Source organism: Lissotriton helveticus, chromosome 5_1, assembly GCF_964261635.1.
Source record: "Lissotriton helveticus chromosome 5_1, aLisHel1.1, whole genome shotgun sequence".
Taxonomy (NCBI): domain Eukaryota; kingdom Metazoa; phylum Chordata; class Amphibia; order Caudata; family Salamandridae; genus Lissotriton; species Lissotriton helveticus.
In genome coordinates, this window is record NC_136065.1 from 684,125,927 (window position 1) to 684,138,021 (window position 12,095).

The 12,095-nt window shown below is 43.4% G+C and overlaps 1 protein-coding gene across 1 annotated transcript in view; it reads right to left on the minus strand.

Annotated features, from left to right (window-relative positions):
- ASCC1 (activating signal cointegrator 1 complex subunit 1) overlaps window positions 1-12,095 on the minus strand; it is a 771,288-nt gene that overhangs the window by 284,121 nt on the left and 475,072 nt on the right. The window contains exon 8 of the mRNA XM_078643075.1: window positions 68-192. Coding sequence (XP_078499201.1) covers window positions 68-192 — 125 coding nt within the window. The remainder of the gene's footprint in view (window positions 1-67; window positions 193-12,095) is intronic.

Genomic DNA, 12,095 nt, shown 5'->3' on the forward strand with positions numbered 1-12,095 from the left:
CACAGACTTAAAGCAGAGCATCTTAGCATTGTATGTATGCTTCCGAGTCTCTTTCAGAAATACATACCATTTGGATCTCTTCGGAAAAGAGTGTTCATGATTGTGGCATGCAGTTTCACCCGATCCCATTCACGTAGCATGAGTCCAGAGCTCACAAACCGCTCCATCAGCAGATCAGCGATAAGCTGCAGCCTGAAGTGGACAAGCAGGGAGAAAACATCAGCAGGAGGCGACATACACAGCATTATAGAAGTTTTGTTTTTTCCCCATTGTTCCAATATTTTTTATTAATTTTAAGTAATACAAGTTAATTCAATTATATATGATGCAATACAACTTAGTCTTCTGACCGATACAAAGATAAACATTTCATAAATACAAATATAATATATAAAATAAATGCTATAAGTAAAAAGACTATCAAGTTTAAAGAGAAAAAAAACGTTGTACTGCTTGAATAAGAAAAATACCAAGTTAAAAGGCAACATTATAGAGTTTAATGTCGAGCACCTCCCATCAAGAACCGTTCAAGACCAACTAGGTTCTCTGCGCCAGAGCACAGAAACATACCAGAGGTCCACAAAGCTACAACATACATCTGCAAAACTCAGTATGTTCTAAGGAGTCTTGTTGGTAGGAATTACAGAGACAAGGACTGTAAATGATGCATAAATGATTAAATGTACTGAATATCAAATGAAGAGTAGTAGAGGAAGGCCTACTCTTACAACTTTTTGGAAGAATGAGTTCTAACTACTTAATTGTATACACGTTTAGGGACACCTGTAGTCTTACTTTTTTAAATTTATATAAACTCTTTTTTATTTAAAAATCGCTCAGCATACAGTAGGTACAGGAATGACATGTAAGCAGGCATTCAGTATACATTTCGATTAAAGCAGCAAATTGCGGGCCCCTGTAGTCTTAATCCCACATTGATGGGACCTGATCGAGCTCAAAAGAAAGTGGACTGTAAGTAAAACCTTCACTCATTGTTTTATTTTCAGATAACCAAAAAGCAGGAATGGGTACAGAAAGGTGTAAAATCATAAAAGACAGCAAGCTGCTCACACTGCGAGATACTCAGTGTTATTATTATAAAACGTGGATGATAACCTTATTACTAGTCATGGTTCTGCTCTTTCACCTAATGACCATAGTCACTTTTGTACAGAATATTCTTAAATGTAAACCTCGCGGTGCATCTCATATGTAAACGTATCAAGAATAGGATTTTTTAAATCCCTTGTTCAGGTGTTTCATGCAGTCTTTGGCCCCTGCAGACAGTATGTGCAGTCAGAGCCCCCACAAAGATAGATCACAAGAAGGAAGTTCCCAACATGTTCCATCCTCAGAGTGTCTTATCTGTGGCTCCAAATCAAAGTTTGCTCAAAAGGATCAAAGAGCAGGGCCAGTGCCTTTTGGAAATACCACGTCAAATCATACACTCCTAAATGACCACACTCTCCTCTCACACAAACATAACACACATCTCAATTACTCGTGAAACTCACACTCTGGTGATTTCATGCACATGACACTGAAATGTGTGAGTTGATGGGAAATTCTGCTGCTTCACCATTCTGGCACACCATGGAATTACCATTCCTGAGCATCAGGTAGCAACTAAATCAACATCTCACTCATCACCACTCAAAACCCACCAAACCCCCAACTATATACAAGCTACAACAACAGCAGCAGAATGTCTGCTGGTGGCTTGTGTGTGGTGATGAGTGAGATGCTGATTTAGTTGCTACCTGATGCGCAGCAAAGGCAATTCCATGGTGTGCCATGATGTGGATGTAGCAGACGCTCCCATCAAAACATAACTTCAACATGCTCTTCATCACTCAAACATGGCTCACACCTACCACCATACACTCCACTACAAAGGTTACAATATTTAATAGCTCAAATAATTGTGAATACAAGTGAAGATTCATCAATAAAACAGCAAAAGAGCTGTGCACTCCCAAAGAACCCTCTAACCGCACCTTCATGAAAAACATCACCTGCCACTTCCACATCTTCTCCTAGTAACACTCATCTTGAAACAGATTTACAGAATATAAAGAAATAGTAACACCTTCATCAAGGAAATCACTGACCTCATTAAAAATCGTCAAACGCACCGTAATCACAGCATGCGGGTAGGCCCTACGTCCAAGAAAAAACACAACCCACATTCATTGATCTCTTAAATATACTAATTATCAGGCAGAATGTAACTAAACCAACAAACATTGGGGGCAACACAATGCCTTAACCCAAAATAACTGGATGGATCAACCCACTTAGCCGTAACTTTAATCTTCCATCAATAGCAAATTATCCAACATTGAAGACCAACCCAATAAAACATCAGGTTTGCTCCTTCAAAGCCTTTCCCTTTAAATCACATAAACAAGACCATCTCACACTATCAAACACCATTCAAATAAAACATATAGCTTATCCCTGTTTATAACGTCTTTGAAGCCAATGTCGACATCTTTGGTGCAATGAAACTGTGATCGAGACAAACTGAACCATCCCTAGTCCACTCAAGACCTTGGGCAGCAAACACTATCTGAAAACAAGAGAACATTAAAAGCTTCATATTTCTATGTCTGGAATCACAACACAATGAATGTACTTTTGCCAGCACAAAACCCATCAAAACAGTCCATCAAGCTAAGACAAATAAAACGTCATCAATAAAGTCTTCCTTGAAAAGATCAGCAAAATCAGACAGTACACCAACAAGAACATACAAATCACCACAATCCCATCTATTCTATTATGCAGCGGGGGCACAGATGGCATTGTGTGGACATTGTTCCACACTGGACGTGACATGCATGGGCCTACATAAGCGCACCGTCATGCACGCCGCCTTTAGTTCCTTTGGGACCTATCCACGCCTGCCAACGACGAGACAAAATCAGATCAGTCGTCGTGACTAGTGCAGGCCGGGAAGCAGGAGGGTCAGTGAGGAATCTGTGGTTAGAGAGAGGCTCTACCAGAAAAACGTTACAGAAGGTAAGTAATTTGGCCTTCTAATAAAGGATTTTAACCGCAGATTGCTCTGCTTTTGATAAGATACCAAAGCAGTATCTTCTAAGTGGTGAGTCGGTGAACAGGTCAAACCAAAAAGTCTGGAAGGACTGAGCGGGCAAAATGCCTTCCCCGGCAGAACTGGCAGCCAAGACAATATAGCCTTGTGAAAGTATGGAGTATGGAGTGATGTCCACATAGCAGCCTGACAAATGTCCAGATAACTCACCCCAAGCGCCATTACAGTGGTAGCAGCAGCGGCTCTGGTAGAATGAGTACGCCACCCATCAGGGGGCTGCTTTTGGGCCAGTACATAGCAGATCTTAATGCAGAGTACGTTCCAGCACAAGACGGTCCTTTTCTGTACAGCCTTGGCTTTCCTTGCTCAAGAGAATATGATAAAGAATTGAGGCTTGAGTCTGCAGAACCAGCCTGTCTGGGTAGAATGAGGTGCAAGGTGGGTAACAGAAAAGGACTGTAGCTCGCTCACTCATCGCTGCTATGTTATGGCGACATGAAATTGAGGGTAAGGAGTCAGAGAGAACAACTGTGGAGAGACTCAAAAGGCGTGCACATGATAAATTTTAGGACCAAATGTAAGTCCTACTGGAGCATAAAAAATAGAGAGGGGGGAACATATGTTGTAACTCTTTGAGGAAACACATCACTACTGGCGATTTGAATAGAGGACTGGTCCAGAAACCTTAAAAAGGGCAATAGAGCCAACAGGTACACATTAACAGTGTCCAAGGCACGGCTTTGCTCGGTCAGGAACAAATACAAACAACAAAACGTCAAAAAGATTTGGCCTGTAGAGGGGAGATCATCTAAGAAGCGCAGCAGGACATAAACCAAACCTAATGGCAGGTATATATAGATTTGGTTAAGGGACTGCGGGCTGCCAAGATGAAATGAATATTGGGAGGAAGGTTGAAGGCACTCAACTGTCACCACTCAATCTCAAAAAATGGAGGTGTAGGTTGTGCAGGTTCAGATGCAGAAACCTGCCATGCTGCTGCGACAGGAGGTCCTCCCGAGGAGGCAGTCTGATCGGAGGATGGAGGCTTGTGCCCTTGAATTTGGGATACCATACTCTTCAAGCCCATCCAGGGCCACCAGGATGACTTGGGCTCGGTTGATCCTGCTCTTCTTCAGAACCCAGGGTAGGAGAGACATTAGCGGAAAGGCATACAGGAATCCAGAGTTCCACACGACACAGAACGCATCTCAGAGCAGTGCTGACATTGTGTGTTCTCCGCAGTTGTGAAGAGATCAAGCCAGGGTTCTGCCTATTATCACCACCTATGTATGCAACTGCTGTTCGTGATCTAGAAAGGCATTGATAGCTTAGCTTGGTCGCTCTGGCGTCCAAGGAACCTGCCAGGTGGCGAGTCCACAGAAAGATTCCTTGGTGGTCTAGCTATATCTAGAGATGCAGAGCCTCGTGGCACAGGGTCCATAACCTCACCCCAACCTGCTTGTTGCAGTACCACAGTGTGATGGTGTTGTCCATGAGCACTTGCACAGCTTCCTTTTAATGAAGGGCAGTAAAGCTTTCAACACCAAGTGAATGGCTCTCAGCTCCAGAAGGCGGCTATAGAGCCAGGTACCGCCAGAAATTAGAAGTGTCTGATGTCCACCTTTCCCAGATGACCACCTCAACCCAGAAATGATGTGTTGGTAATGACTGTGAACTTTGCGTACAGTAAAGGAAAGGGGTCTGCCACTGATGCCATGGCTGCCTTGCAGCAATCAGTTCGGATCTTTTGTAGTCTCCTTCGAAATCTGAAACAGATCCTGAAAGATCCCCTGGTGCTGTGCCAACTGAGATTTCCGATTCCACTAAAGAGCCCGTATATGCCATCTGACATACTTGACTAAGAGGAGGGGGTTATCAGTCCCAGCAGCCCCAGAGTCACCCACACTGATATCAAGGACAGAGGTTGAAACATCGGCCTCATGGTCCAAATGCCCTGGTCTCCAGGGAGTAGGAACGGTACTGCTGAGAAGGAGTCAGTTAAGACTTTGGTACATTGAAAGTTAACCCCAAGAATGATATGATGTTTGTTGCAGTCTGGAGGTGGGTGACTGCCTGTGGCCAGCCCGCCTTCAACAGCCAGTTGTCGAAGTAGGGGAAGACCGGGTTGTCTGCTCTCCAAAGACGTGCTTCAATCACCACCATCACTTTCGTGAACACCAGAAGGGTGCTGGTAGGGCAAAAGGGAGCACAGCAAAATGAGAATGCTGTGGCCTCCAATGAACCACAGTTAAGGTCTGTGGGCCTGAAGGATGGACATGTGTACATAAGCGTTCTGCTGGTCCAGCGATACCAACCAGTCTCCAGGGCCAAGGGCAGACAAGAATTGGGCCAGGGCGAGCATCCTGAATTTGTCGTTTTGCAAAAAGGCATTGAGAGGGTGAAGATCTAGCATGGGGCGGAGTCCCTATGTCCTTTTTCTGCACCAGGAAGAAGCGGGAATAACAGCCACAACAGACTTCTGGCACCCAGATCCTCTCTCGCTCCTTTGGCCAAAAGAGCCTGCACTTTCTGGTGTAAGAGAGATAGATGGTCCTCCATTGTCTTTTTGAGGATGGTGGTAGGAGCAGCCAGATTTTGAGAAATGGTAGAGTGTAACCCTGCTGAACAATGTGCAGGAAACATTTGTCCGAAGTGCTTGCCTGCCACCCTGGTAAAAAAATGTCAAATCTTGCCTTAGAAAGGATGAACGTGAGCCAGCAAGGGCATGCTAAAAGGGCTTGGGGATGGTGGTAGCTGATGGGGCTGGAGCCGCGGGAAGAGGACACTGGGTAGGACTGAGAGGTAGTCATGTGATTCATTCAAAAACGGGCAGATGTGGGAATTGAGTTTCCCCTAGAAAAGTGTTTTAGGTTCAATCTATTTGCTGGAAGGATATTGTTACTAATTTCCTCTGCGAACCTTTCTGACAATCTAACCACGTTTATAAGGTAGATCAATAGCTCCATTTACTGATGGGCATTTTGGCCTCCTACATTCTTTGCAAATATAAATGGTTTTACCACACATGGATGATGGTTGTATCCTGGTTTCTCCTTCTTTATTCACTCACCCAGCCCTGAAGAAGACCCGCTGTTCAAGCAATCATTGGCCATTTCCTTTGTGTAGGGGCGAAATGTCGACATCCCATAAAAAGACTGATTTGAATAGATGATTCACAGGGTGACAATTTGTATTTAATAACTGTGCCGCCATTGGATTAAATAGATTTTGTTTTTGTTATGCACCTATATGTTGGGCAGGCATCCATATGAAGAACTATGGTATATGTAATGGGTCCATACCCCATTCCTCCTTCACTCTCAATTTTTCATGAGCACCTTCTCTGAGCACCTATTCTATCACTAAAATCTTTTTCCTGGAGCTAAGAGTTTAATGAAATAACTGTATGAATATTAAAAAACTGTATAAATACTATATTTCCTGCTAATTTAACTACATAAAAAAAGATGTAAATACAATTTTCGTGTGTGTATTTGAAAAATGTATTTAATTTTCTTTTATTAATTCTGTTCTTCTGCTTTGACCTCTTATCAGCTGTGATTGATTCCGAGGGGGTCCATGTAAATAATGTTTGAAGAAGTTGATTAACCGCTTAACGGCGACGGCAATTCCGCCGCGTTGCGGCAGTTTAGCGGAGTGGGCGGGACAGCGAAGGCCATTGGCCGACAAATGCATGGAAGGGGTTAATTTTGCCCTCCTGGATTCAGAGTTTTATTTTTGTTCTTTTCCAATTGAACCATTGTTGCTTGTATCACTAGTTACCCAGGTCCTTCAGTGTAATTTTGGGTCATCCCATTGTTTTGTAATAGGGGCTGGAGACTGGGCTGTGTGCTGTCCTTGTTGCCCTATCCTGTGGTCACTGTAACCGCAAAGCACTAGAGCAATAGGTGCAGTGATTGGCCAATAGTGGTAGCCCCTACTGTAGCCCTGGAAGGGGTGAAATTGTTGGTACTGCTGGCAGTTGGGAGCAGAGAGGCCCAGATAACGTGCTGTGGCCCTTTTATGTTTGAAGCACTGTAGTGCCATTTACTTATTTATTTATAAAGTGTCTGCTTTATTCCTGAAAAGATGGGATTCATCGAATGGCATGTCCATAAGGCTAACCTGGACGTTTCCCGATAACCCGGTGGACCATATCTTGGCATGCCTGGGAAAGGCCACACTAGTATGGATAGCTCTTTGCAGAGAAGCAGTGGTATTGAGCCCAGAACAAATTGTGAATTTGGTTGTATCACAATCTCCCTGTATTGCCTGAGAAAGGATGGTACTGGCTTATCCCGAGACCATGGGTAATACATTGGCTAATGAGTCCTACAAGGCATGAGAGTACTGGCCCAAGAGGCAACTTGAATTTACAGAGCAAAGGGCCAAGCTGGTTGAGCAGAATATTCTTTTACCAACGGTTTCCATCCTCTTTGATTCTCGGTCATTGGGTTTCATGGGAAATTAGTTTGGATTCACCTTACTGGCAGAAGCCTGGACTACAAGTTTCTTAGGCATCAGATGAGGAGCAAAGTAATCTGGATCACCTGGGGCAGTGTGGTGATGCCTAGTGATCTGCTGATTATCAGGTGGGCATGAGCAGGGTTTGGCCCAAATCCCCGAAAGGGTAACAGTTAGAGCCTCATTGAATGCAAGACGAGGCTCAGAACTTTTCTGGCCATGCTAAAGTACCTCATAAAAGACACTGGTATTAGTTTCCTGAGTAGGAAGCTAAAGGTCGAGAACCTAAACTGCCTTTCGCACAACCATGGAAAAGGAGAAGCTCTCATCAGTGGAAGGGCCTCAGGGATTAACTAGTCCAGTGTCTGGTGAGGTGTCTAGACCACTGTCATCCTGGAGGTCTTCTTACTAGTTTTCCTCTTGGTATGGCTGGGCAATCACATACTCAGCATCACAGTCTCAATTACCAGACTCTGCTGAATAATTCGTGCAGGACACGAGCCCTTCAAGAAGGTAGAGGCACTGTGTCAAAATCAGAAGTTTGACAAAATAGTTATACCTCAAATAAAGCAGCGTGCAGCATTGGATAAGTTAGTGGCAGAGCCTTTTGGACATTTGACAGCACTGTGGGTTAGCCATTGTCACCCAGAGTCGATGGCACAGGCATCTGTAGATCCTGTTCTGGCGTGGTTTGTGGCACCAGGGAGGGAAATGGAACCAAAGTCAGTCTGGAGCCCGGAGCAAATCCAAAGGGCCCAGCTGGTGCCAAGGAGGGACCTGCTAGTGGAATAGCAGTTGGGAGGCCTCTCGGGTTCATGCAGGCGTGCCAGAGGGAGCCTGTAATGTGTCAAACAGCAGCAGCATGGCTTTGTGGAAGTCCTCAATTTGCTGTGGAGTTGCCAACGGCATCGGGAATTCTGGTTGCTGCAGAACAAGGGTCAGAATCGACTCTTAAGTAGAGTGACTTTGGGAGTGCAACCTTGAGGCCCAATGACACCTTTGCACCTTTTCGGGAGATCAATAGTGGAATGTCGGGCCAAGTCTCGCTTGGGTTTCTAACACTTTTTCTTGGATTTGCCCGAGCATTTAGATTGGGAAGACGATCTGAAACGGGAGGATAACACCTTTAGCTCTTAACTGATCACAGTGTGTGGTCTTGTGGTGCTTTGTCGCAAAGAGCTTCACTTCCCAGTCTCAATTAGCCTTGGGATGCATCAAGACACATTTCCTGCAGGCTTTAGAGTCATAGTCTGACCCTAAGCATTACAGGCAAAACACATGTGGGTCAGTCACTGTCATTTGATTTAGACATTCCCTATAGGGTTTGAACCATGTAGATTTGAGAGGTGACATATACCCTTACACTCCCTGTAGAATTGCTTTGTCTCTCAAAGAGCGTTGTTCCAGATCTGCATCTGTTGGCGCGGAAAGAAAGGAACTGATGTCAGAGTGCATGGATGGTGCTTTTGTAGGCCAGCACACGATCACGTCCTGCGTGGAATGGCGTTGACGCAGAGCCATTAGCACCACCTGGCAGTGCACAGGGGTGCTGCTAAAACTCTTCTGGATCCAGTTTGATGGGTAGGAAATATTCAAATGGTAAGGAATATGCGGTTAGAATAGACAATCGGAAAAACCAGCATAGATCTGACAACGATCTACCCACCAGCTGACCCCATCACCACCTCACATTCAAAAGTAAAATAAAACCCTGTTGCCAACCACTATCAAGAGCAGATTGAATCAAAAAGTCTCCCAAAGGACTTTCCTTCAGACTTCAAAGTATGATGCTTCAATGACACAGCTATCATCTAATCTGTGGACAATGCTCTCACTGTAGATAAGGGTGTCCCTGTTTAATCTGCAACTAGCTTTGAGAGTTCCGACTATCAAGCCCTCATCAAAACATGTGCAGGAGCTTCACGAGCACTGTGCTTTGTTAATTTGTGTCCCATCTCTATAGTTGCTCTCCACTCAGCCACATGGGCTCCTATAACTTTCAAGAATTACCACTGACCTGCATTGCCCCAAAAATGGGCATCTTCCCCACTCTGATCTTCACCGTGTTCATAGAAACACCTCAACACTCCCTTGACAAATTACTAATCAAGATTCATTAATATACCAACAACAGCAAACTTTTGTTTACAACACTGACTGCCTCAAAGAATTTCTCTTCTTCAAAGCACAGATGTCAAGTGCAGACTTGGAACTGACTAACCAAAACGTAATTCATTCTTAATCAAATGCAGGAGTCGCCTCAATATGACTTGTAGGATAGTAGTAATAGTTTAATGTCTGATTAATAAAAAATAATTACAATGTACATAAAACATTCTGTGGTGCGTTAGTTACAATTTAATTGGAATTTCATATCCAAGGGCAAGACCTACTATTGTGCAAAAATGAGTGTAACAATTACTAAGTTGTTTGTAGTCAATCAAGAGACATGAAAAGCAATTATATCCAACATTAAACAGTACAAAATATTGCATAAGAGCATCAATAGTAACTTCCTAATTAAAACTGACATTGTATCAGTAGTACAAAGTATCACTAAAGTGCATCAATAATCATATCACTATTAAAACAGTGAACAGTCAAGAGCCATAAAGGCGTAGATATTCGACATTGTTCGAGTAGTACATAGGATCCCTAAAGTGCGTCAACAATACCATCCTTATTAAAACTGCCATAGTTCAAGTAATGAAAATTATCACTAAACATACAACAATAATCACAACGCAATTAAAACAGTGAACAGTGGAAAGGCCATGCTAGTTCTACTCAGAGAGAATGCTAGGACAATTTCCACATGTTTTCCGCTACCAGTAAAAGCTTGATAAGGCGACAGAGGGGTTGATTTTCCAGATAGACAGAGAATAAGGGCTTGACACTATGTTCTCACACCAAGGAAAATGAACAATGGTTTCAACAAAGTACGCGGTGCTTGTAGTACACGAGGGCAGACGCAAACTTTGTGCATAAAAGTTTCCTTTGACTAACCACATAGCCTGCAACAATTTGCTTGCCATTGTTGCACCCACCTGGGCGTGCCTTCCTTGGTTGGGTACCTACCCAGTCTTAGCTTGAAAAATGCGTCCCTCATGCATGTTGGCATATGCAATAGTAAGTAAGGCTGGAGCTCAAGTTTCTCTAATGAATTGTTAACAATCTAGGCCTGCCTTTTTGCCGGTAGGGCCTCTTTGTCTTTTGTAAAAGATAAAACATTTGTCACTTGATTTAGAATGTTCTTAAAAGCTCCTTTGTTTATTGTCATGAGCCCAAGTGACTGGCTATTAAAAATGTCAAGGCACTCAGATAAATAAGATCGCCAGACACTTGAAAGATCATGATTTATAGGTTCTTGACAACACAGAATTGGTAATGGACTGGGATTAGTTCAAACAGAATATGTAAGCTTTTTCAATAAGCAGCCTGTTTTACAAATTTGTGGCTTTGCAGGCCAAACTCCAACCGAATTTCAGCATGGCCACTGCTCCGTGGAATCCTGAAGGCGGATTTAAAGTCTTTTGTAGTTGGTTCAGTAAATTGAAATCAACACCTCGAAAAATTACGGATCCATAAGCTAATGCAGGGACAAGCTTTGTCTTCCAAATTTTTACCAAATGTTCGTGGCTGGGGCATGATAACCTGTCAAGCAGGGAGCTAAAGGCGTAAATTAAGGAAGAAGTGTTGGCTCTCAAGGTGTTAAAGTGGCCTTTAAACAATAGTCTGTCATCAAATGTGTTTCCTAAGTATTTGCATGTCCTGACTGTGTCAATCTCCATTCCGCCTACTTTCCATGTTCGGGACTTTGGTCTAGTACGTGTATCATTATTTTTGTTATCTTTTTTACTCATCTTTAGCTGGTTTGCTTTTATATATTTACCAAAGGACTCAATTAACCATTGAATGCCTATTGGAGTAAGGCTAAGTCGTATGGTGTCGTCCGCAATATTATAAATATTTTATGATACATCCTGCAAGGTTAGGCGCGCGAGCATTTACTTTATGCAAATGGAATGGTAGATCGGCCATGAAGAGATTAAAAATGTGATACTAAAACATCCTTGCATCTTGTTTACTGCGTCTTACGAGGAAGAGCACGATCTCCTCTCTGCACGAAAAAAATGAGAACATGTGAGCGACGCTGTAAAAAGCTAATCAGTAAAAGCACCCCGTGCTCTGTGTATACAAATTGTCTTACCAGAGTATCAAAAAGTAATCTCCGTGTCTGAAAGAAAAACAAGACGTCAAGTTGATGTCAGATTTTATATGGCACTAAAACAACTTGAAAGTGAAAGCAACCCGTGCTTCAAGTATCGTCCACCGACCCCGATCAGCACGTGCCCCGGCCTGTACCACATGAGAGGCAACACAATCACAATAAGTCTCGCTGGCGATAGCGCTTCGCGCTGCAACGCCAGGCAAGACCTAAAAAGGACACGCAAGAGGGTCCCTTTCGGGCCCTGCATTCAGGTCCTTACCTTTTCATGCAAAAACACTGATAAATTAGTGTCAAAACGTTAAAGTAACCCATGTCGTTCCTGCATATATTTCACATGCTTTA